Here is a 27,415-nt window from a genome sequence, read left to right as displayed (position 1 = left end):
GTTATCCAAGGTTGCAAAGTGACAGACTGGTTAAAGAGACAAACAGGGCACAGTAAAAGTCATTATTATTTAATTAAAATCGCTAACTTTTCCTGATTTCTTACTGTGTGCCAGGTACTATTTCTATGTGCTTCACACGCATGAATTCTCAATTCCTCAAACCACCCTGTAAGGTTAATACTAGTTCTATTTCGATTCTACATAAAGGGGAAACTGAGGCCCCAAGAGGCCCTATAACTTGCTCGCGGCACAAAGCTGGCTGTGGTCAGGCCAGGAGTCAGATGCAGGCAACTGGCTGCAAAACGAGGGCTAAGGATACCTGCTCTCACAGCCCCACAGCCTGCAGGAAAAGCCCCTCAGCCCTGCAGGAACAGGCCCGCGGGAAAATTTCACAGTAAGAATGGGAAAGACTGACAAAAACTACAGTATTCAACAATGCAACTCCTACAGGAAAATGAAAAAAAAACAAACCAGTTTGAATGAAAAGGAATAAATGGAAAACCAACTGCAGCAGAAGCCAAACTCTTTGATGTTTCCCTGGATTCCCCTGCTTCCTTTCCTGCCCTCCCTGCGACACTAAAGAATCACTTGGAAGTTAAACGTTCTAAAGTCCATACTTGATCATATATGTTCAACATCTCCTGCTGAAAACCCTTTTGCAGTCCTACAATGTGAAACGTAAAAAATGAACTTTCTGCCTTCCACTCAAGTCCTTCGTGCCTGGTGCCAGCTCACTGTTCTGGTCCTACAAACCTCTATGCAAATTTTAGTTCACTCAAATTCAATTACTTGCCTTCATCTAAACATGCTATTAGTCTGATTATGTCTCCTTGTCGTAGTGTACTTCTCAAAAACTCAGTCGTGTCCTATCTACGACCTCCCTAATAATCCAGTTTTATCTCTGCCTGGCTTGAACTTCAATTGGACTTGGCCAGATTTTTACAGCCTCTTACACATGCTCAATAAATGTTAATCCAAAGACTCTATCCTCATTCTACTCTGATACATAAATTATTTTTTCCTCTTTATATTCCTATGGCATCTTTTTGTTTGCTTCCCGTGCCATTCAGTATATCTTTCCTAATGCAATCTATTAGCACATAAATTGTAATGATCACCATTTTAAGGCACTTACCATCTGTGCTCTGTTCATCTACCTACAAGATGTGTAACTCCATGAAGTGTAAAACACACTTCCTCTTATCTCCATCATGCCTGCCCTAATATCTCAGTAGTGACTATTAAACCATCATTTGCCCCACCTCAAGCTAACAGAAAAGAGCCCCTTTAAAACTTTCTAGGAAGTCAGTGAGTCTTCCCCACCATGAGTAGCAGATTATTCTCCATGCTACACAGCAAGGTAAAGTGTAGGAAGATGATAATTTTATTTTAAAAAACAGTCTTGGGTGGCTCAGTTGGTTAAGCGTCCGATTTCACCTCAGGTCATGATCTCATGGTTCATGGGTTTGAGCCATGCATTTGAACCTGCTTCAGATTCTGTATCTCCCTCTCTCTCTGCTCCTCCCTCGTTTGTGCTCTCTCTCTCTCTCTCTCAAAAATAAACATTAAATGAATGAATGAATAAATGGATGAATGAATAAATGAATTATAAATAAATAAATAAATAAATAAATAATAAGTATCTTAAAATTATGCACTACAGGCAAGTAGATGAAGAGCAGACGATAAGACGGGATATCTGGAAAACCCCAGAGAATGAAGCAAGACAAGAAACTAGTAAAGGGGCAGAATACAAAATTAACATACAAAATGAATAGCTTTCATATATACAACAAACAAACAGAGGAAGTGAAGGTAGGGAAAACTTAATTTATAATAGAAAAAGAGAAAACTAAAGGCTTAGGAATAAATTTAACAAAAAATGTGCACAAGCTACCTGAAGAACATTTTTAATACACCTGAAAGACAGTAAAAAAAAGACAGAATAGAATGATACCCTCTTTTTTTTTTAATATGAAATTTATTGTCAAATTGGTTTCCATACAACACCCAGTGCTCATCCCAACAGGTGCCCTCCTCAATTCCCATCACCCACTTTCCCCTCCCTCTCACCCTCCATCAACCCTCAGATTGTTCTCATTTTTTAAGAGTCTCTTATGGTTTGCCTCCTTCCCTCTCTGTAACTTTTTTTCCCCCTTCCACTCCCCCATGGTCTTCTGTTGAGTTTCTCAGGATCCACATAGGAGTGAAAACATATGGTATCTGTCTTTCTCTGTAGGACTTATTTCACTTAGCATAACATTCTCCAGTTCCATCTGTGTTGCTACAAAAGGCCATATTTTATTCTTTCTCATTGCCACATAGCACTCCATTGTGTATATAAACCACAACTTCTTTATCCATTCATCAGTTGATGGACATTTAGGCTCTTTCCATAATTTGGCTACTGTTGAAAGTGCTGCTATAAACATTGGGGTACAAGTGCCCCTATGCATCAGCACTCCTGTATCCCTTGGGTAAATTCCTAGCAGTGCTATTACTGGATCATAGGATAGGTCTATTTTTAATTTTTTGAGAAACCTCCACACTATTTTCCAAAGGCACCCGTTTGCATCCCCACCAACAGTGCAAGAGGGATACCCCCTCTTTTTGAATAGGATGACTGGTGTTACAGAGATACTGGTCTCTTGCTCTCTCTGCCCCTCCCCAGCTCATGCTCGTGCATGTGCATGAAATTAATTAATTAAACCTTAAAACTTCAATAAATAAATATTAGTCTTGCTAGGCTAATTTACAAATTTAATATAATCACAGTAAATATACCCATAAGCTATTTTATGGAATCAAACAAGTTGTACTACAGTTCAGAAGAAGAAACAAACTTTTACAAGAATAGCTTAAAAAAAAAAAAAAAAAAAAAAAAAAAAAAAAAAAAAACCTAGGGAGAAAAACTATAAAGGAACACCACCCTTACCAGACTTTAAAAGCACACTATAAAATCTCTATAATTAAACAGTTGGTCCCAGTGTACAGACAAACCAGTAACAATATAAAAACTCTAGGGGAGCTGAGTGGCTCAGCCGGTTGAGCATCCGACTCTGGCTCAGGTCATGATCTCACAGTTTATGAGTTCAGCCCCGCGTCAGGATCTGTGCTGACAGCTCGGAGCCTGGAGCCTGCTTCGGATTCTGTGTCTCCCTCTCTCTCTGCCCCTCCCCTGCTAACACTCCGTCTCTCTTTCTCAAAAATAAATAAACCTGCAAAAAAATTTTTTTAAGTCTAGAATTAGAACTAAATGGAAATCTGATATAAGACAAAGGTGGCATCTCAAATCACTCTAGAAAAGACCAAATTTGTACTAAATGGTGCTGGGACAACTAGGTAGCCATCTGAGGAACGAAATTAGACCTCATGTCACCACACACAAAAATGAACTCCAAGTGGATTATGGATCCACACAGAAAAATAAAATCATACAAGTACTGAAAGAAAATGAGTGGATTCTTCTTTGACCTTGGAGGGAAAGGCTTGCTCACCATGACTCATAATACAGAGACAATAAAAAATTGCTCAATTTGTCTACACGTAGAGATAAAAATTCTGGCTGACATAATCCACCAGAGACAGAGTCAAAAGATAATCTACCAACTGAAAGAAATATACACAATCCATACCATTAAAAAGGGGGGTAATTACGCCAATGTACCCGAATTTCTACAAAAGCAAAGCACAAAGGAACAAAAATCCAAATGAAAAACGGGGAGAAGACAGGAATGGACAATTCACCAAAAAAGAGATAATCCCCTCAAATACATGAGGACATTTCAAATTCACTCATAATTAAATGCAAATTAAAACACCCCTGAAATACCACTTTCCACTTCCCACATTAGTAAACATGTTAAACTATGGCAATGAATTCTGTCCCCAAAACCGTAGAGCAACAAGCAAGGTCTTATACCGCTGGTAGGAATGTCACCTGGACCAACCATCCCCCGCCCCCACCGCCCCGAAGGAAACTCTGGCAATGCCGACACAACCCTTGCCTGTAGGCTCAGGATGCCCATCGTAGGAACACACCTTGGAGGCATACCAAAGACACAAAACCGGGGCTCCCGGGTGGCTCCGTCGGTTAAGCGTCCGACTTCGGCTCAGGTCGTGATCTCACGGTTCATGGGTTCGAGCCCCACATCGGGCTCTGTACTAACAGCTCAGAGCCTGGAGCCTGCTTCGGATTCTGTGTCTCCCTTTCTCTCTGGCCCTCCCCTACTCATGCTCTGTCTCTCTCTCTCAAAAATAAATAAACGTGGGGCGCCTAGGTGACTCAAGTCGGTTAAGCGTCTGACTTCAGCTCAGGTCATGATCTTGTGGTTCATGAGTTCAAGCCCCGTGTCGGGCTCTGTACTGACAGCTCAGAGCCTGGAGCCTGCTTTGGATTCTGTGTCTCCCTCTCTCCCACTCACGCTCACACTGTCTCTCTCTCTCTCTCAAAAATAAACATTAAAGAAAAATTTTTTTAATAAATAAATAAAATAAACATCAAAGACACAAAACCACATGGGAACAAGTTATTCACTACAGCATCGTTTGTAATTACAAAATACTAGAAATAACCAAAAGCTGGGGAGACTGAATAAATGAATTTTTAATTTTATTATTTTAATTTATATAGCCTCACATGGCTAGAGGTTACCATACTTAACTGCATGGTAGAGTATAAATTTTTCAGTTCCCTAAGGAGTATAGGCCAAAAGTAGGCAAGCAGGAAATTGAAGACAAGAGTTTAAAGTGTTAAGGAGACTTTCCCATTTATGCCACTGCTGGGATACAGGGCCTACATCAGCACCCAAAGCTTCCAAACTCAGGCCTCTGGAGGACTGCACCATAGAAACACAGGATAGCTGGAAAGAGGAAAGTCCTTCTGAACCTTGAAACAGTTTGATTCCCCGTCAGATGAAAGTGACCTTCATCATTAAGAGAACGACAGGAGGAACAGAAAAACAGGAGTAGGAATTATTTGCAACATATAGCAAGTGAATTTCCACCAGAATCACTGGATAAATCGTCAAGTGCACATTCCAGATCCCTACCCCCCAAATTCTCATTATATCTGGGTTGGGCCTAGAAAACTGCTATTTTTTTTAATGTTTATTTATTTTTGAGAGAGAGAGAGAGAGAGACAGAGACAGAGACAGAGAACAAGTTGGGTAGGGGCAGAGAGAGAGGAAGACACAGGATCCGAAGCAGGCTCCAGGTTCTGAGCTGTCAGCACGGAGCCCGATGTGGGGCTCGAATCCACAAACTGTGAGATCATGACCTGAGCCGAAGTTGGTTGCTTAACACCCAGGCGCCCCCCCCCCCCCTTTTTGTTTTAAAGTCTTGGGCACCTGGGTGGCTCAGTCAGTTAAACGTCCAACTCTTGATCTGCTCAGAGTTTGTGAGTTTGAGCCCCAGCGTTAGGATCTGCGATGACAGTGCAGAACCTGCTTGGGATTCTCCCTTCCCTCTCCCTCTGCCCCTCCCCTGCTCACACTGGCTCGCTCACTCGCGCTCTCTCTCTCTCTCTCTCTCTCAAAATAAATAACAATCAAAAAAATTTAAGTTCATAGTTCCCATACACAGATGCATTTTTAAACTGCTAGTACAGCAGACAGAGAACATGAGAAGGCAGAATATTTTATTCCCAAATCCTCTTCATCCAGACTTGCCCAAGTTCCTTCACAAGTTCTGCTTTCCAAGGGGCCATTCAAGCAAAGAACAGCAGCTTAAGATCACAGAGGAGTGCTTAAAATCAGGATGTTATACAAAAGAAGAAGAGTTTGTAGCATGCACTACAGTTAAAAGGGCAAGTATGTATCTGTATTATTGTCCCCAAATATGCACTCCCTTCTCCCAAGACAATCTGTATTATTGTCCCCATTGTGCACTCCCTCCTTCCCTGCCTTATTAACATCAGGCTTGGCCACAGACTTCCCCTAGCCTGTGAAATGTGACCGGATGTCACGTGACATACTTTGAGCTAAGTTTTAAGAGTCACTGTGCGGTTCTACTTTGTTCTTTTTCCCTGTGCCACAGCTCAGCAAAGGGGGCCTGCTCTCTTAGCCACGTCCTAGAGCGAACGAGACATGGAACACAAGAGAAGCCCGGCCACAGCCTGTGTGACACTTGCAAGCGATGAATATGTGTTCTAACCTACTCATTCGTTAGTGCAGCGGAACTTAGTCCAAGCGGTCTGATACAGACATCACTGCTCCCGTGACATTACTGCAAATACTCTGCGCCTAACACACGGCAGACCTTTTTGTAAAGGGCCAAGTAAAATAAAATAAAAACAATGCTCCAAGCACAATCCTCATAAGCAAACAAATGGAATCAAGTGATCTAAAGCATCATAATGAAACCCAGTTTCAGTCCCTCGCTCATCATCTGCCCTCACAAAATTTACTGAGCACCTGCTCTCTACAAGGCACTGACGCCCTGGCAACCCACAGATGCAGGGGACATAGAGAACACACATAGGAAACACGGGTGGGAGACACAAACATGAGTGTTTCAATAAAAATAAATAAACACCAATTATGAGAGTGTGACATGGTTATTACAGAGGCAGGGACAAGACCTGTCACAGCACAGGTAAGTCGCAGGTCTCCCAGCAGAGGGAATCTTAGACAGCAGGATCTTGAAGGGCAGGTAGGTGTCTGCAAAGGGAAGGGAAGAGAAGTTGACCATCCCTAACAAAGGAGACAGTCTATTAAGACCTAAAGAGGCATGAAAGACCGAACAAGGGGAAGACAGGGTGAGAAGTTCAGTGTGAGTGAACTAGCACATTCCTTCACAGAGGGAAATGAGGCTCAAGAGGCAGACTAGAAACAGACCACAAAGAACCCTCTAGAGAGCCTAACGTTTACCCTGTGGACATTGGTAAGCCTCTGGAGGCTTCCCATAGATCACGATCCATGAACATGAGCAAAGTTCTGTTGTGGAAAGATAATATTGTTAGAAATATAGAGGTTGGATCAGAAAGGAAGAGCCCAGCAACTCCATTGTTCTCTGCTTTGATGTTTACATATTTCAACAAAAGCAAATGACCGTATGTTTTATTCAAAAGGCACATGCTAAATTGCCAAGTAAAAACAACAAAAAGCTGATGACATACAAAGGATTTACAAGACTCTGTAAGGAAGAAGTATCACAAACAAGATTACTAGAAAGAATTTAAAGTCACTTCCTTCTTCCTCATAAAACATTCATTTTCAATCCATCCTGCTTCTCACATTGTGTTCTGCGGTCTTAAGCAACCCACCCTTGGCTCACAGTAAACCACCCCAAATTCAAAACCAGAATACTAAACGGGAGCTGCTTATGAGAAGATAGAAAATTTTAAAACGCCGAAGAATAGATATATTTCTGACAAACGACCCTTTCAGAAACCAAAAAATGTGTAAGGTTAGCTAAGCAATGTTTTCCTTTTTTCTCTGGATTATACGGCTTAAGACCATACACTTCAGAAGACTTCAGACTGCAATAAAGGTTAGCTCAAGGAAGTGCACTCAATTCGAATTCTGGATTGGAAGAAGGCTTCAATGGCCTCTGGCTTGAACCCCAATCCAACCCTTTGACTCTCACTACAAAGTCAGGGCGTTCGAGTGGCCATGCCACCCCGCTTGAGCCACTGCCAACAGAAAGGGAGCCAGTATCTCTTAAAACAACAGATTTGATTTATGGCTAAGTTAAGAGGTTATTTACTTTGCTAAAGTATACTGTACTTAACAAAATGACTTATTGCCAGTGAATGTGAACACCGACTTGAATTCTACAGCAGTACAGAGCTTTAAACACAGCTGACCCTTGAACTGTGTGTCCACTTATATGCCAATTGTTTATAAATACGGGACAGGACTGTAAATGTATTTTCTCATCCTTATGATTTTCTTAATGACATTTTCTTTTCTCCAGCTTACTTTATTATGAAGATACAGTACAGAATACATATAACATTCAAAACATGTTAACCGGCTATTTATGTTATTGGTAAGGTCAACAGTAGGCTACGGATAGTTGGAAGTTTTGGGAGAGTCAAAATTATAAATGGATTTTCACCTGCGTGGGGGGGCGGGGGTTGGTGCTCCTAAATGCTGTGTTGTTTGAGAGCCAATATATAGTAGTGTTAAGCAAATACAAGAGATAATTAAGAAAAATCAGAGTTCCTTATGACATCCTAAAGATTTTCATAAGTATTTTGAAGGTCCTAAAGGGTGAGAATCTTTTCTTCTTCTCCTGGCGTTAGGGTAAAGCATACTGGTTAAGAAAACAGCTGTGAAATTAGAATACCTATGTGTGAACCCAGGATCCACTCCTAACCTTGTGACCCTGGACAACTGCCTAACCACACTAGATCACAATTTTCTTTCCCTCCAATATTAATACAAAATATCTACATCATAGGATTGCTATAAGGATTAAATGGGTTAACACTTGTAGAGTGCCTATCTATAGTAAGAATTCAGTATCTATCAACTGTTAGTTTTTTTGGTATTGATATATATCTATATATATAATCAATATAATAGAAAGTCAACAAACTTATGAATAAATAAATCAAAGTACATATAAACTTCCAAAAAATTAGTGGACTGAATTGTTGAAACATTTTTAAAGAATAATATGACAACCGTTTTCTTGTCTGTTTCAAGTGAAGTTACTTGCAAAGCCTATTATAACAAACTGACAAATGAGACATAATTATGCAGAGGAAGAAGTGCAGAGACTTTTTTTTAGAAGTTAGAGTTTCTACTTACATCTGGTTTGGAGTGCTGAAATATCTTCAGGGGAAATTTTAAGTCCCCTTTAGCTAAAGTTACTAAATATTCTTTTAATAGCTCATTAGCCACACCAGGAGACTGTTTCTCACAACGATGAAGGAAGGGAACCATCCACTGGTAGGCACTTGTCACATACTTGTCCTCAGAACACTGAAAATACAATCAACCAAAACAAACACACATTAAATACCTATTATACCAGACAACAAGTTCAAGAGACTGATGTTAAAGAGTTGAAGGCCAACACTTCCTAAAACAGACACTCTGGTTCACCTCTCCCAGGCAGCCTGAGAGGTAGCAGAATGGCCTTCTGCCTGGGGCTTGTACAGTAGACAGCACTTGGGGCCCTCTCTTCAGGACCAGGGTCACTCTGGGTCCCTCACAGCCTATGCCCAGCTCTGGAAGACAAAAATGTTACTACTACTGCTCCAACATGAGGTCTCCCAGAGTAAAGAGAGGTTCTACCTACAAGAGTGTGTGTGTGCGTGTAAAAGATGTCTCGAGAGACAGAGAGAGAACAAGCGAGCCCAGAGATGGGAAGAATAAAACAGAAAAAAGCAAAGAGACAGAGGAGCATAAAAAAGCTCTAGAAGGGGGGCGGCTGGGGCCCAGTTGGTTGAGCATCTGACTCTTGGTTTCAGCTCAGGTCAAGATCTTACAGTTCATGGGTTCGAGCCCCATGTCAGGCTCTGCGCTGACAGTGAGGAGCCTGCTTGGGATTCTCTCTCTCCCTCTCTCTCTGCCCCTCCCCACACTCTCTTTAGCTCTCTCTCAAAATAAATAAACTTAAAACAAAACAAAACAAAAACCTCTAGAAGACAACTACTTCAGAATAGTCTCTGAATCCCGGAGTCTCTCCCTTCCTTTTCCTTTTCCTGTTTTGTTTTTCCCCTTTACATCCACCTTCACAAAACTCCAAATGACACCCATAATTTTACTCATTCTCCCTGACATTATACAATTCCTTCTTTTAATTACCCCAGGAGATACACCTAAATCCCCTAAGAGGAGTCTTACATATAACACAAATCAATTCTCACTGGCTGGATAATCAGTGGGGGAAAAAAACTAGTAAGCAAAATGGAAGGCAGGGCCAGAGGGAGAGAGAAAAGGCTGACTGATAAGAGGGAGAAAGAGGACAAGAGAGAAAAAGGAAGGAAGACGAAAAAGAAAGTATATGAGAAAAAAAAAGAAGAGTCAGGGAGAAAGGAGAGCGCGTGGGACAGCGCAGGGACAAGGATTCCATGCCTTACCGGGCCACTTGGAACCAGTCTGGCCTGTGACAGCTGGCCCCCCACAACCCCACCGTTCTGGTCTCAAAGGTGCCTCTCTAATCAGTGGGTTCATGAGAAACCAGGTTCTAACGTTGGGGGGTGTTTCCTCCCCAGGGTGACCCAAGAAGAATCTAAAAGTGGCTGGGCAAACCCCCCTGAACTTACGAACCACTAAGCCAAGATGTTTTCTTCACACAAGCACCCAGCCCTCTGAATCCAATACTTTTGTGTAAGCAAAATAGAGAAGTAATTGGGAAATTTAACATAGTGAAGGCCTAGAAACATGACTCCTAGCATGACCAGCTAGTTTAGAAATCTGCTAGCTAAAAGAAAAAAAGAAGTTATATATACAGATGATTATGAATAAAGGGCAAGCAAGGTACAAGAACAGCCAAAATAGTTTGGGATGCCTTCAGTAATTTATTCAAAAACTGGATTTTTTCTTTTTTTTTTTTTTAAGTCAAGAAACCTTCTTTTATTTACTAAATTCTCAGGTTTGGAGGCCATTTTATCTTTGGCTTTGAGACCCACGTTAATCCAAGTACACAGAAAGTTAAAATAAAACGTACACTACTCATCAGCAATCTTAGTTTTTCAATGTCTTTCATCTGCTGGAGTTCTTTCAAGGTTAGGGTTAAATCGCACCCGGCTTCATAAACCAAGGCTTCCAGGGTAACCAAATTATCACAGAGAACCAGCAAACCGGGAATGTTCCGCTCCATTCCGAGTCGAATGAGTGACAATGCACAGTCGACCTGAAACAGAAAAGCGACAGGAAGACTGAGTGTTTCATCTCCCACATCTTCTACAGTCAAAGCCTCCTGTACAGAATCGGACTCTTGTGATCATCTTCTATAAGACTGCATTATCAGTAACATACATTTATTTAATACAAAAACATTAGAGTTCTTTAGCAAATATATCAGCAAACTGTTTCAAAAGAATCAGTAAGAAATACTGAAGATAATGAAAGACAAACATCTTAAATTCATAGAACATGACAGTTTAAGAGCAATTTCATATATATTTGTCTATTCTTACGACATTAACACGGGGGGCGAGGGGGAGCTATTTAGTGATAATGCCAAATTAATCCTACTTTCACTATATCATTCTGCTCCAAAAAACAAAATGTTTGCTTTCATATTCCTGTTCACTACCTACCCTTCCACAGTGCCTCCTATATAAAAAACATTCAATAAATACTTGCTGAATGATGAACTCCAGTAGACACTTTCTCTGTCTCCATTCAAGTATTTGCCCTTCACTGAGACCAAGACGAAGAATGATTTTCCTAGACATGCTCAGGACACAGCAGTTTGACTCCCTATCACTTGATTGGGTTTATGAAAGGACATAATTCGGGCTGATGGCAAAATCATCTAACGTGGCCTTAACTCACCGCTTCTCGTACTACTCACTTACACCCTTATCCTAGACTACCAGTTATTTACTAAGGACCTTCCGTGAACCAAGCACCATTCTAAGTGTTAGGAATAGGAAACTGATGAGGTCTCTTCCTTCAATGATCTCCACCTCATAGGAAAACTCACCCAGTAAATCAAAGACTGAAGTAGAGCAAGGATGAGTGGGGCCTCAAAGAAGGGGGCACGTGGCCCACCTGCGAGTGTCACAAAGTCTCCCTGAGGGAGGAACACTTAAAATGTGCTGTAAAGAATCCGTGGATACTGGGGTCACCTGGGGGGCTCAGTCGGTTAAGCGTCCGACTCTTGATTTCAGCTCAGGTCATGATCTCGTGGTTCGTGAGTTCGAGCCCCACATTGGGCACTGAGTGAGGAGCCTGCTTGGGATTCTCTCTCTCTCCCTCTCTCTCTCTGTCCCTCTCTTGCTCTCTCTCTCACTCAAAATAAATAAATAAACTTAACAAAAAGAAAAAAAGAATCTGTGGATATCGGCAGGTCACAAGGAAGGAGGGCAGGAGAACAGCATGGAAGGCAGAGAAGCGTCCCGTGTTGTGAAAGTACAGTTCATTCTGCAGGATCCCAAAGACTGGATGAAGCGAAGCAATGAGCAAAATGGCTGGGGCAGTAGGGAGGCACCACAGAACAGAGAACACTGTTTACTGAGCTAAGGAAGGGGCAGATTATCCTGAAATCCAAATACGGCCAAAGGATTTTGAACTGAGGCATGTCAGGAGCAGATGTCCCCGCCTGAGAAAGAGCATTCGTTTAGTAAGTACGTGCTGAATGGTGGGTTGGAAGTGGACTGAACAGGAAGCAGGCAGACCGGTTCAGACAGCTGCACTTACTGGTGTCAGAAGACTCTCTACTAGTGGCAAGAGCAGCACCCTGGGGGACAAAGCCAGAAGACATGGGCCACCCAGAAGAGATGAAAACGAATGGCTAAGACAAGGATGAGGGGAAAGCACGAGGGCATCACAGAAGCCACACAGAGGAGCCTGCGGGAAGGAGGAAGCAGTGGTGTCAAAGGATGAAGCAGTAAAGTAACAGAGGAAGGGGACTTGACATTAAGAAGCAGTTTCAGTGGAACGGCAGGGGTGGCCGGATTCCGGACAAACGAGGAGCAAAGAAACGTGGAGAAAGTGATCACACAGAGCGGAGGGGACTATGTCCGAGCTGAGCTGCGACAGAAGAAAGGCAGCTGCAGCCAAAGCCAGGGAGAATATGGCTCTAATTTCGTTGTTGTTGTATTTAAAAAAACAGGAGTGATTTCAACTTTAGGACCAAAAAAAAAAAAAAAAAAAGTTGACAGAGCAGAGAAGGAGAGGTTGAAGACACTGGGGAGAGAGAAAAGATGACAGACAGAACAGCCCTGAGCAGGGGGGGTGTGGACTCCAGCAGCCTGAACGCAAGAGAAGAGACCTCTTTCTCTGGGAAAAGCCGGGAAGAGGAAGGACAAAGGGAAGCGAGTTCTCAAGTTTCCCAGTGAAACACAGGCAAATCATCTTCTGGGAATGAGTGGGAATGAGGCCGAGGTGGTAGATCCGGGAAAGCAGAGAAGGGGGAGGGACAGCGCATCAAGGCAAGGCAGGAACAGCAGTATTAAAGGACCAGCCTCCAAGCCCTTCTAATAAGACCCAGGCACTGACTGGTACAGATGCAATGAATGAAGAAGAAAGGCACATGGTGCCAATAAACACAAGGGGGGGAAACCGTCTGTAGGTAAGGCATGAGGCAAAACAGGAATGATGTGGAAACACTTCAGCAGATAAATGCGTTTTTTTACCTAATTTCTAGTAATAAAAACACAGGTCATGTCTGAAAAGACAGATTTACCTGTATATCAATTAAAAAAAAAAAAAACTATCCCATGTGAATCTTCAGAAAGCATGAAGAAAACCTGATGCATGAAACACAACTCTGTGCAACTGACAGTTTGAAGACATACACAGCACATTAGCCATTTGTAACACACTCACCAATTTTGTGATCCAGATTTGGTTTTCTAATATCGGCTTTGAAGTTGCGGCTCTCCCAGATACTTACTGAAGTACAAAAGCTTTGGAACCAAATTACCTGACACCTTAAATGAAAGTGGGCGCTAATACAACTTCAGTCTTGCCGTGCACCCCAAGCCCTCACCGGATACATTTCACATGATACACATTCTCTAATCCAACAAACAAGTTCCGCTAAAGGCATTTGTAGGCACTAAGGAAAAAGAAGTCCCCCATCAATTAAGTCTCTAAAAATGAAAAAGATGAAACTATGTTGGATACACTTTGTAGCATAAGCCACATGAAACATTAGTAAATAAAATGGAGCAAAAGAGCAAGACTTCTGATAGAAGGGGTTTTAAATAAAGGAAAGGGATGAAGGAATACGAAGCAGATAAATAAAGCACCCCCAAAATCACTTTGCTTCCTTTATAATTATTCCCAATTCCTCAAATGATGAATTTAAGATGTCTAGGAATTATTGCTAGACTGTCAAAAAATTTATATTTCAGGGGAGCCTGGGTGGCTCAGCCAGTTGAGCATCCGGCTTCAGCTCAGGTCATGATCTCCTGGTTTGTGGGTTCAAGCCTCACGTCGGAGTTTACACCGATGGCATGGAGGCTGCTTGGAATTTTCTCTGTCCCTCGCCCTCTCACTCTCTCAAAAATAAATAAACATTAAAAAAATTTTTAATTTCAAAGAGCTCTGCAGTCTCCTTTCTGTTTATTTTTTACAGACTTTACCTTTTAGAGCAGTGTTAGGCTGACAGCAAAACCGAGCAGAAAGTACAGCAACTTCCCACACAGCCTCTACCCCCACTTACCCACAGCCTCCCACACCATCTACATCCCCCACCGGAACGGCTCACTTGTTACAATCGATAAACCTGACACATCACTGTCACCCGAGGTCCAAAGAGCACAACGGGAGCACCTCCAGAGGTTCTTTCTCTTCCAGCACCTTACCATTGTAGACATTTTCAAACATACTATGGTCCTTAGCCATCTTCAAAAACCTGGAAAGTCCATCATAAATATTCTTGGCCCGCCCGCTCCCCCCCCCCAAAAAAAAGTATGGTCTATAATAGTGCCATCAGCTCTAATAAATAATTCACCTTCAATTCCATGACTACTAAAAATAGGAATGAGATGGAAGCAGAAATTCAAGAAGACTATCAAATGGAGACACAGAGCTGTGCCAATCACTAAGTAGAAATTTAAACAAAGGGATGGAAGTTCCTTCCCACAGTGCTGCTGCTCATCAGACCTTTTAGAATCGGCCTTCCTGTGAAGTGGAAAACTGATGGTAGGATGGGTGGTCCAAAGCCAAGACCGCAAGTAAAAAGCAAAAGTCATGCATCGGCCGGACCCTAAATGAGTTTTCAAAGTGCCTTCTGCCATTCTTCAGTCTGAATTGCCAACTTCTGTCCTCTAAGCCGAAGACAACTGCTGCTGATATTTGCAAGGCCCTCAATTAGCAGAATTGGTAATGTTCTCTCCTGTGTATTTTCTTTGTTTCATTGACCTTGGTATAAGAAGCAACCCCATGAGGGGCACCTTGGTGGCTCCATCGGTTAAGTGTCCGACTTCGGCTCAGGTCATGGTCTCGCGGTTCGTGAGTTCAAGCCCTGTGTCGGTCTCTGTGTCCAGAGCCTGGAGCCTGCTTCGGATTCTGTGTCTCCCTGTCTCTGCCCTTCCCCCACTCACACTCTGTCTCTCTCCCAAAAATAAATAAACACTAAAAAAACAAAAAACTAACCCCCATGAACAGGCAGAAAACAAACAGGCAGAAAAGGTTAAGTGGCAGGTTCAGAGTTACAAGGCGTGTCAGCAAAGAGTTAAGATGAGTATTCAGATCTCCTAAGCTTCCATACAATCTGCTCTCTCTTCCACAGCCCCTCTCTGATGCAGTTCTTATGTGGCTCCATAAAGGCACAGGGGAACGGAGGGAAATTAGGCTTCAACTTAAGGAAAAACATTAGAGACAGAGCCTCAAACCCAAATTCCTAAAAAGCAAAATAAAAATCAGCTGCCTTACTGCAACGTGACAAGGAGCTAATCAGGCATTTCTGGGTTGATACGGTCTTTTCAACTAGCATGGTATTAAGCCTATTAAAAATCTTTGGAAAATCTGGGACAGCGGGCACCATACTTCGCAGCTTACATTTGATTTTAGAGTAAGGTGAGCAACTTTTCTTACGTGTATTTGCTCTTTAAGAATCCCTAGAAAGGCCACAAGAGCTTCTGAGGCAAAGGATAAAAGAACAAAAGTAGTAAGAGAGATTCATCTCGTCTCTGCAAACCAAATACAGGCTCCCTGGCACCACCGTCAGCTGCCACGACGTGCCCTGAATCCTGAGGGCCTGACGCGGCTCTGCCGGCATCGCGGAGTCGCGGCTGTCGTCCGCCCCTCACCTGTCGAGCATAATGCTCTATTTCCTCTGCTCTTGTCTGATACCAGTCCACAACCTTCTCTACCGTGAGCGGCGGCGTCCTGTACCTCAGCAACTCAGGCTGTGCGGCATACAAGAATTCACTTTCATCTTGCAGACGCGGCTCGACCACCATTCTGCGAGGCACAAAAGGAACAATTAGTCACTGGAATGCTGGGAAAAGTTAGAATTTTGTGCAAGTCAGAGAGAGAGAGAGAGACAGGAACAGGGATGGGAAGGGAGCGGTCACAGAGATGGGGGTATGGTGTATGTGTGTGTGTACAAAGGGGAGGGTGTCTGCGTGTATCTTTTCCCGTATCTATGTGCACACTTACACGATAAATGGGACATGTGGGGGATGCCTAATCTATTTCCCTATTAGGCTTCCCAATGTAAAAAATCAGAATGGACGATACACCAAAACAGCTATGCCACAAATCAATGCAGTATTAACAAAATCAAAATCAGCCTGGGAGGCACATTTTACGAAACGCTTACGGCTGGGTGCCGGCCACAGGCGTACCAAATCAAAATTACCTGTGATGGCCGGCCAGGCCTCGTTCAGGTGAAACACCTCCAGGCGATTCTGACTCAAATATAAATTCAGAAGCCTGGTTTTCTCTGTTCATAAAAACCAAAGGAAATACGCCTTATTTACATTGATAATATACTGTCAGCAGGCATCAGCAATGTAGTACGCTACTGACATTTGCAAAGAGAGGAACGACTTCAGGCCGGTTGCCGTAGATTAAAAAGAAGGAGGAGGAGGAGGAGGAGGGGGAGGAGGAGGAGGAGGAGGAGGGGGAGGAGGAGGAGGAGGAGGAGGAGGAGGAGGAGGAAAAGAAGAACACCAAGAGGAATGTGTGCATGGATGACACCCGAGGGATCACAAATTATGAGGAGTTTTTGGGAGGATGATCCCGGCCAAGTGGACCATCAAGGCAAGGGGCTTTGGGGTCAGAACTGAAGCGCATGCCATTGCTGAAAGGCATGAAACTGCACAAATTATAGAGCTAACACTTCTCTTAGATTCATTTTATTCAGATAAAACGGGTAAATACTATGCCAGAGTGTTCAAAATAATGTGAAGTAGACATAAAACATCGTACGACAGAGCGGGTGCTTAATTTTTTACTTACAGGTATTATTGTTGTTGGAATTGTTAGTAGCTGTAATGTAGGAGCAGACACAAAGCCCATAAAATATCTGGGCATTTTGGCCACATGCCTCAGACAGCGTACAGCCCTCTGCCCAGCTGGTCTCACAACCGACATTCACTTTCTGGCCAGTGGTTTTTCCCATCACTACCACGAGAAAAGTCACCTACATACCCCGAAATCATTAAAGCCACACATGTCAGCAGGGAAAAATACCCATGAGCAACTCTGAGGTCCCCTGGTATTTTCTTCAGTCCTTAGTATTTCCCTCTCAGCACCGTTTGATGGAATCTCACCACGTTCTTCCAGAAACAGGCTTCCCTTCCCTCACTCCAGTATGTGGTGCCGCCTGCCGTGCCTCGTCTTCCTGCCGGCTCCTTCTGAGTCACCTCTGCTCGGATAGCCCCTCCAGCTGACCCCTGCATCCTGGCTCCTCCAAATTCCCAGTCCGGCTCTCTCCTCTCTCCTCACTCTGGACTCTCCCTTGGTCTCACCTCTGACTCTACAATATCATCTATCACACACATTATTACAACAATGACCATGTTTTACCCCGAACCCACCCTCCGCTCAGAAGCTCTGAAATTCTCCTGCTTTTTGCTCCTCAATGGTTCACAGGCACTTCAAATGCAACAAGATCCAAACTGAACTCACGATGTCCTCAGGTAACAGAGTTACCTCTTTAAAAACAGAAACGTGGCTACATCATCCATGCCTACTTTTAAAGCCTGTGATCCGCCACAAAATACTCTAGCCTCCTCTTGGTGCCAATCTCACTCTTGCCCTGGGTGCTTCAGCAATCCACGTCCTTGTTTTGCCCTTAAAGAGGGCACCGCCTTGAGCCTCCTTCCAACACGCTCTTTCCCTCTGCTTAGAACACGCTCCCTCTCTTTTGCCAAACTCGCCCTCACTGTTCAAATCTCAGATTTCACAAGATTTTGTCCAGGACAACCTTCCTTGTCCTCCACCAAGTTGAGATCTCCCTGCTACAGGCCCCCGGCGCCCCAGCCCTTGTCTTTCCTAGCCCTCATCCCATTAGTCATCTACAACAGGACCATCTTCCCCGCCAGGTTATAAGCCTCACGAGTTACAGGGACCGCATCTGCTTTTCTTTGGTATTCTCGCATCTAACAGAGGACAGACGCCAATTAAATGGATAAGCAACACGGTATGTCCTGGAATACTGAACATCTGTACCAACTTCAAAAGCATCTTTTCCTCTGTGAAACTTTTGACTTTTCATTTCTAGTTTTAGGACGTCTGGCACAGCAAGCCTGGCTTACGTTTCGGCTCGCTGTGGTCGGTCTGAGAGGAAATGCCCTCATGCCTTTCATCTACCTAGAATCAAGCAAAGGCGCAGGCCGCGGGGACCTGGAAGCGTGGGATGAAGGGTGCGATGCTCCGCCGGTGCTATTCTCTCAAAAGCCCATCCGGAAAGGAAAAGCCCATCTTCTTGATGCTTTTTTTTTTTAACCACAGCTTCGTAGAAAAATTTTAATCTACTTGCAAATATATACAACTCTGATTTTTAAAAATGAAAATCAAAAACAGCTTTTAAAAAGCAAACAGCAAAAACACAGCAGAATATTCAACTGCTATTACACTAAAACTTTTGGGGGGTGATAAAAGGTACCTAAGAGTTACCTACTCCATTATCTCAGATATCCAAAATACAACAAAACAAAGAGAAACGGCCAACATTAGCACGAACATTAGAGAGCTTTCGAATGTCATCTGCAATGATCAACACTACGGGCTTTTATCATTTATCAGACAGACCGTACATATACATAGCTTCAAAAATCCAAAAGCATGAAAAGAGTCCTATCAAAAAGCCAGCGATTCCATACACAGTTGACATCTTTGTCCCCCTCCATGTCTTTCAGCCACGTTCCTGGATTTTCCTCTACACATCCAAACAAACAGTATGTGTGTGGGACTGTTCCCTGACTTCTCTACTCTACCTGCTGTTGGGCGGCCTTAAACCACAACCTTCCACTCCCCTTACACTCTTTCCTCCCACTGTGGCTATATCACAATTTGGATTAAACCACTAATTATCTACATTCTGATTATGTGAATGTTACCTCCTCCTGAGCCACGTGGTACATTATCATAACTATTGTTCTTTTTGAACAACTTTTCATTTTCTGGAGTTAATAAACGCCAGTTGTCCTACGTGTCTCATTCACTACCATATGCATTCATCGCTATTTTTTCCAAATTCTCCAAAAGATGTATTAATAGCAAAATTTAAAAGCTTTCCCCAAATAGTCAAATACATCAGATAATACACCAGTTCCATTTTGAAAATTTTTCCAAGACACCCGGCTCTTGAAGCCGTCTACCCCCTTCCCAGTCTGTGCTGGCTGCTCTCTCACCCGACAAGAACACAGCTGTCATCCCAGGCCTTCTCACTGCCATGGCCTATGTTAGAGCCCAGTTCTGAATCTAATGGCTTTCTTTTTTTCAATTGACTCCTTCATTTTAATAAAACACATCTCCTATGGCTTCCTGGAATGAGATGTACATGGATGGTAAATTTTACAAGACCTTACATGATTAACCTCGTACTTGAATGAGGATTTTAGCTGCATCAGGATTCCCGATCAAAAAATATGTTCCAGCAAAAGTTTTTCTTCTAGCTCCTAGTGCTGTTCTGGAGATGTCTGAGGTCATTCTAATTCAAACTTCCTTTTATGGAATATGTTTTCCTCTCTGGTAGACTGTGCCCCTGATATTTGGGAAGGTCATGATGGTATGCTTTAGTGTAGTGGGCATTTCAGTGTGAAAACTCATAGCCTTCAATTCTAAATACTAGACTTGAAATATTTCTTATTTCTTCCCTTCTATGATATGTCATCTCTTTCTAGAATGCCTGTAATTTGAATATTAAGCTTGTTTTTATCTTTGCTTGCTTATTATCTAGCTCTATAATAGTTTTATTCTACTTTCTGGGAAAATTCTTTGCTTTTATCTTTCGACTCTCCTAATTGTTAGACACCAACTATCTTATTTTTTTATTTCCCAAAGTGCTCTTAGTTCTCTGTCCCTGTTTTATAAAATCCTTTTGTTATTTCACAACTACAGTATCCTATCTCATGGGCAACATTAATTATAATTTTTGAAGTTTTCTTCTTGTGTGGTCTCTGACTTCCAGTTCCCCCTTCTGTTGGCTTTGCCTTTCCTGTCTGTCCTGCCCACTGACGCCAACCCTCAAACGTCCGGGAAGCTCAGTGTGCTGACAGGACTCGTTCTTTTGCTGGCTTCGCTGTGACCAGGTAATGCACTGATCTTCTGGGACTAATATCTCAATACCTGGAGGCCTCTTCTCAGACACGATTCCATTTCTCTAGAAAAGAACTCTCCCAACTTCTACTTGGGGAATATGCCTGCACTCTAGGAGCTCGGAGGGGGCGGGTACCCCTAGGCTCCAACATTCAGACATAGATTTTCACTGAACGCTCAGAATTTCAACCCCAGCACTCCACCCCCACCCTGCGCTGTGCCTAATGCCCAGGCAGCTGGAGGATTTCTGGATCATCCTGGAGGTTCTCTGCCTTAATTCATGAATCCAAAAAATAAACATCTGATTTCATGCAGGGGAAATACAGAAGGCTAGATGGTGACAGAACATTTTCCTGACCTTGAGGAGTGAGGACTAAGGGAATTCAACTGCTTTCAGCCCCAAACCTCCTCTCCCACCCCTTCACCAGTAGTTGATGCCTCCACATTCTCAGGCTTTCTAAGGTTAAGTCTCACAAAAATAAAAACGCAAATTGAATCAAGAACGAAATTAAAGGAATACTTTAAAATGAAAAGAGCTGCTATATAAGGATCATTTGTTTAGAATATTTACTTTGTAGAATTTAATATTCTTCCATTAAAAAAACCCGTAACATAGGGCTGCCTGGGTGGCTCAGCCGGTCGGGTGTCCGACTTCGGCTCAGGTCATGATCTCGCGGTTTGAGAGTTCGAGCCCCGCGTCGGGCTCTGTGCTGACAGCTCAGAGCCTGGAGCCTGTTTTGGATTCTGCGTCTCCCTCGCTCTCTGCCCCTCCCCCTCTCATACTCTGTCTCTCTCTCTCTCAAAACTAAATAAAAAAATTTAAAAAAATTAAAAAAAACAAACCTGTCACATAATGGAGTAAAATCAAGCCAAGTGTTTAAAACAACCGCACCTGAACTGCCTACATCAGGGACCACCGTCAAGTAGGTGATCGCTGACCACATGCACGTCCACAGGCCCTCTGCGCGCCCGTCCCAGAGGAACGGAGGTCCCCCGCGCCAGCGCACCCTTTACCTGCGCTCCGGCTCCTCACACCAATCTTTCTCCCGGTGTTTGTGTTCACGCCAGGGAATGAGCACCAAGGAGTCTCCGTTGTAACTTACATGAAAAAAAAGAAAGGATTTGAAATACACATTACCTCAGTGACTGGCTACACAAGGAGCATGATGCAAAAAGTTTCTCCACAACCTTAAACCTCCACTCCCGTTTATGACATAGTAAGTAAGTCAAACGCAATACAGGCTACATACAATACGTAAGTGGAAAATACCAAATGGTCGATCTCTCTTGCATCAGAAAATGGTTCAAGAAGAAAAGGATAATTCAAAACAAAAAAATTGGCAAGGAACTGAAGGACAACGCAGGTATATGCTCATTCACCCATGTCAAAGCTTTCATCAAGAGCCCGTGTTGTACGTTCTTAATGTAAACATACATGTTCCCATGCCCTCGAAAGGCTTAGTCTAACTTCTCGTGATCGTAGGAATGTTCTGTAACTACGCTATCCAACATAGTAACCAGTAGCTACATGCACGTGTATTAAGCACTTGAAATATGGCTAAGAGAACTTTATTTTAAATAGTGCTAATTAAAATTTAAATAGCCACATAAAATTTAATTTAAATTTAAATGGTGGCTACCGTATTGGACAGTACAGACCTGGAGGGAGGTAAATATTGAGGGAAGAAATGATTTTGCAGGTTAAAAATAACACTCAATGCTAAAAGATGCAGATTTCCAGGAAAACAGCACTAGGGATGGAGGGTATAACATGACGAGAGAGTTCACCCTGCTGCAGGATATATGGGGAAATATATCCCGAGTAAATCCCGAGTGCTCGTCACAAGGAGAAACATTTTTTTCTTTCTCGTCTTTCCTACTTTACCTATAGGAGGTGATGGATGTTAGCTGAACCTAGAGCGATAATCACTTCACAATGTATTAATGTATTAATACACATTGTATTAATGTGTATTAATGTATTAATTAATTAATGTATTAATGTATTAATACACAATGTATTAATAATCGAACCATCGTGCTGTGGACCCTCAACTTCTACAGGAATGTATGTCATTTATTTCTCTATAGAAGTGGAAAGAAAGTGTATCAGCAAAAGATGATAGCAGGAGAACTAAAAAAGGCAAAAATAAGGCCTGATTGGATGGAATTAGGAATAAATTTAGACAGAAAAGCAAGGTAAAGACAGTAGGGTGCGGGAACAGAGCAGAGCAACACGCGCATCGGGAAGCCCGGGAGACTGAAGGCTGGCAGCGTCTCAGCGAGCTGTGCGGTCCTCGGCACAGGCCTTTCGAAAGCGAAGCGCTCCAAACGCGAGCTCGAAGGTCCCTTTGGGCCCTAATAGTCCATAAGCCCATGCCAACTGAAACATCTGGAATTAAGACAATTTTTTTAAATGTTTACTTATCTTGGGAGAAAGAGAACAAACACACACACACACAAGAGCATGGTTGGGACAGAGCAAGAGAAAAAAAAGAGAGAGAGAGAGAATGAGAATCCCAAGCAGGCTCCACGCAGTCAGTGCAGAGCCTGACCTGCAGCTCAATCCCACAAACTGTGTGAGATCATGACCTGAGCCGAAACCAAGAGTCGGATGCTTAACCAACTGAGCCACCCAAGCTCCTTCCCCAAGAAGACAGAAATTGTAAGAACAAATTTCAATTGCTCTGCTTTATAGTTCAACAAAACATTTTCTCTACTTCTGAGTATTCATGGTAGCAATTTTCTAAAATTTATCATAGCCCCAGAGAAAGGACTGCACTTCCTGATATCAGGTTGTATTTTGTACCTTCCTCTCTTACTAGGTAATGTGGCATGCCTTGCACAAGAAATACTTTGTAAACATTTGAATACTATGTAAATGGAGGGACTAGTTCTCTGGACAAGCCCGTGGGGTGGTTTCAAGTAGAAGAGGGAAGCCAAAAGGTCTGAGAACGGGCAGTGTTGTGCATTGATCAACAGCATTCCCATCAAGTTATTACTGGTGCAAATTATCCAAAGTCAAAACTCCCCTCTAGATACAGACCAAAAGAAATGTACGTTACTATATTTTTTAAACAGTATTTTACCCGCTTTGTAGCTAGCGTGTACAGATCTTGCATACTGTGGACCAGATACATTTTTGAAGGTATCTGAGTTCTTTTCTTAAATTTCTGCATCACACAGATGATTATTTAGCATGGATGCCACAATCACACTATTTGTCACCCAATAAAAAACTATTTTATTTCCTTCCATGTCGATAGCTAATACTTTACCACAGGCTACTGAAATGGAAAGCAAAAGAGAACATGGGGATACAACAATGATGACGATGTTCACTCTTCCAACAGAAGAATAAATTGTAGCAGTGAACTGAGGAACAAGAGGGAAAAAAAACGAACAAACGATTACCGCCTTTTCTAATTAAAGCAGACACGGTTCCATAGCTACACAAAATGCTTTCTCAAAGAATTTTAGAAAAAATGTATCACAAGTTGAGATTTGTACTTTCTATACAAAGTGCATATTAGATACAAGGGTTATTACTAAAATGATTAATAGTGGCGTGGGCCCCCTCAGCAAAATAATAATTCATTTGGTAAAGACTAGAAAGCTATAAAACTTTGTGAAGCTTCACTGAACAGAAATGGGTATGAAAACATACCTATTTTTATCAAAACACGTATTAAAGGTAAGTTCCAGCTCTGAGGTGCACTCCAAAAAGTCATCCTGAAGAGTCCTGAGTTACTAAAGCATTTTTGCTGCATTTTCAAGGAAGAGCACAACCGAAGGTTTCTAAATGTGCTGATCACCACCGACACGGTAACAGCACTACTCGTACTACTGTTAGCATACCCCCGATGATCAGCAACATTCATCGAGCTCTAACTATGGACTAGACAGGATGAAATGCATTTCACACACAACCCTCATTTAGTCCCGCCAATCTACTGTAGTTGGTGATATGATCTTCCTCATGTCACAGTGGGAAAACTGAGGCCTGGCTTAACTTGTCCGTCCTCATAAAACTAGTAAATGACAATCAGAACCCCAAATGTGGACGGACTTCCAGCTCGCACACTAGACTACCTGTAGAAAGGGCCCAGGGGCTCCAGTGTAGCCCCCAGCCACAAATCCATTCTCTTGTCACCACTGCCTTGCTCCACACCTATGAGTCACCAGGCAAGATCTGTAGGTGGCAGGTAGGGGTCATTTGAGCCTTCCCGAAATTTAACTTTAGACAACCCAGTAAGGACCAGTTGTATGCATATTTAAACTACAAAATAAAACCAAACTCAATACGAGTAGATTACTGATATGATAAAGCTAGCTTCTACCAAATACGGCTAGACCTTAGGTCTGATCACCAACACTTATGTAAAAACAAAACGCAAAAACCTTCCTTCTACTCTCTCATTTCCTTACAGAATGTTTCAACAAACCAAGTTATTTTAAAACAAATTTTAGGAGTTTAACATGCTTGCTATAAAAATGCTCTAAGTTCTTTATCCTGCTTCAAATAACAGCATTTCAGAGACAAGATCTCCTCCTCAACCAGAATATAAATTTCTTGAGGGCAGAACGTTTGTTTATTTTGTCCACTGCCTCAATAACTAAAATAGTGCCTGGCATTTAGCAGGCTCTAAAATAATATGTCAAATGAATTATTCAATAACAGCACAAAGATTTCTTAAGTGAGGACTGTATCTCATCTATAGTCAATTCTTTCATGAAAGTGCTCTCTTGAGTATCACAGAAATTCAAAATTGGAATAAAGCAATGAAGGGGCACAATCCAGTCATAAACATAGATATGCCAAGGAAGTGTGTGTGTTTGTGTGTGTTTATGTGTGTATGGAGTCTGCAGAGCTGCGAGGGAGAACACGAATGCTTTCCTGTAGAGCCCACGACCCTGATGACACAGCGAGCCATGCCAGTGACGGCTCACATCTCATCTAGGCAGCTGGCTGGACATGTCGTGTTCTAGGGCGGCGGGGGTGGGGGGAGAAAACTTCAGAATACCTATTTCTCTAAATCTCACCATTCTTCACACTTGAAAATAACTGCTTATACCATTACTTTTGTTAACATGCCCAAGTTTTAGCTACTTATTCTTTCATAAAGTAAGTGGAGCGATAGCATTTCATTAATTCTGTTCACACTGAAGATAGGAATCATGTGAATCAATCTGTAAATGGGGTTGGTGACACTGTGGTTCAAGAAAACCCAGAAAACAGTTGTAGGAAGTTGAGTGACTTGCAAAAGTTACACTTTGAATCTCAAGTCCCATCAACACAGAACGTGTACATACACTTGATTTCATCTTGGTCTTTTATTGTTTCCACTTGGCCTAAGACATCTTAAAACCTAACATGTATCATCCCCCACTAAAAAAAGGAAGACCGTGGTAAACTTAAACGACCTCTTTACAAAGTAATGGCTGCTTAATTTTAAGATTCTTTATATGAGAACTCGGCTCATTGTTTTATTCCAAACAATAAACATGCTGGTTTCATCTGAAGGTAACATTTATTTGTCAGCAGGAAAGGAATGAGTATTGCAAGTTCTATTATGTCCGACTATTCTCTCACAAGTGATTTCCCACACTAAATATAAATGTTTTATTTCAAAGAAATTTTATGAAGAATAAACTTACAAAAAGTTCTTTTGTTTGTATTCCATGACTTGGAAACAAAAGGATAAATAGACTGCATGTTACTACTAATTGCTACCTTTTATGCAATGGTTTTAATATGTGGAGTTAAATTTATTTCTATTATTTAGCACAGAAGAAAATGTTCTGGTAAATAAAGGACAAAAAATAATAATTTGAGCCCACATATATAACTACTCTGTGGTTACCATCACTGAACAAATCAAACTGGTCTGAAACTCAATGGGAAACCAATCAAAAAGCTAGTTATCATTCAGAATGCCAAGTTGCAAAAATGCTATCTAAAGGCATCATTCAGAGTTCTCTTCTGGAACAACAGGATTCAGTTTCATTAATAAATGACTTAGAAGATCCAGCAGATTAAAGAGCTATCTTGAAACTTCCCAGTATTCTTGGATGTTAGCAATGTGTGAGAGAGACCACAGTGAAAACACCACCACTCCAGGACTTGGACTCTCCCCCTGTCCCCACCAGCTATACCCCTGGGACCCACCTGTGTACTCTATTTGTTAAATACTGTAATATTATCTGCCCCAAATGAAGACAAAACTAGACAAACATTCTTGAACTGTAATCCATTATAATTAGGAGAATGCTCTCCAAAGTCTAACCTCTGTGACAGAACGCCACCCTGCACAGCTGTGAGGTCTTGATCAAGTTATTCAACCTGCCTGTGCCTCAATTTCCCCATGAGTGAAATAGAATAATAGTATTAGACTCACTTGGGTTTGGGAAGAATCAAATTAGTACATCTAGAGACTTTAGAGTAGTACCTGGTATATAAAAAGTGTCCAACCATTAAAAAAAGCATCATTATTCCCAACACCAGCAAGGTTTTCATGGGCAGTGAAGTACAAGATCTATGTAACTGGGTGACGTTTCAAGATCTACCTGATGATGAGTAGTAACACCACATAAATAACATCAATGATTATACTGACAAATACCTAACAAGTGCAATAAAGTCTGCGGACACCGGCCTCCATAGATGGCACCTGGCCAACGCAATGCGCAGTGATAAGAAGTGATGAGCTGATCGATGAGGCAGAAATGAGCAACAATAACCAAAAGGCATCATCTTTCTCCCAAATGCTTAACGCAAAGTTTGAAGATAAATTTTTTACCACAGGCAAAGGGTGGCTTGATTATTTCTGAGGAGAACTGGTCTGTAAAATCACTGACACTTAAGGGAAAGCCACAAACTCCAAAGCACGAAACTGTCAGAAAGGTTAAGAAAGGCTACTCTTGGGGCGCCTGGGTGGCTCGGTCGGTTAAGCGGCCGACTTCAGCTCAGGTCATGATTTCACGGTCCATGAGTTCGAGCCCAGTGTCGGGCTCTGTGCTGACAGCTCAGAGCCTGGAGCCTGTTTCAGATTCTGTGTCTCTCT

The 27,415-nt window shown here is 42.3% G+C and overlaps 1 protein-coding gene across 3 annotated transcripts in view; it reads right to left on the bottom strand.

Moving 5' to 3' along the window:
- NBAS (NBAS subunit of NRZ tethering complex) overlaps nucleotides 1–27,415 on the bottom strand; it is a 329,555-nt gene that overhangs the window by 187,950 nt on the left and 114,190 nt on the right. For all 3 annotated transcript variants that reach the window (XM_053891145.1, XM_019451545.2, XM_053891146.1), the window contains 4 exons: nucleotides 21,366–21,449; nucleotides 15,890–16,043; nucleotides 10,627–10,812; nucleotides 8,760–8,933 (listed from right to left, as the gene is read on the bottom strand). In XM_053891145.1, the coding sequence (XP_053747120.1) occupies nucleotides 8,760–8,933; nucleotides 10,627–10,812; nucleotides 15,890–16,043; nucleotides 21,366–21,449 (598 nt within the window). The remainder of the gene's footprint in view (nucleotides 1–8,759; nucleotides 8,934–10,626; nucleotides 10,813–15,889; nucleotides 16,044–21,365; nucleotides 21,450–27,415) is intronic.

The sequence above is a fragment of the Panthera pardus genome, unplaced genomic scaffold, assembly GCF_024362965.1.
Source record: "Panthera pardus isolate Hobbes unplaced genomic scaffold, ASM2436296v1 HiC_scaffold_26, whole genome shotgun sequence".
Lineage (NCBI taxonomy): Eukaryota > Metazoa > Chordata > Mammalia > Carnivora > Felidae > Panthera > Panthera pardus.
The sequence above is the reverse complement of the archived record's forward strand: the minus strand, read 5'-3'. Positions and strand labels throughout refer to the sequence as shown.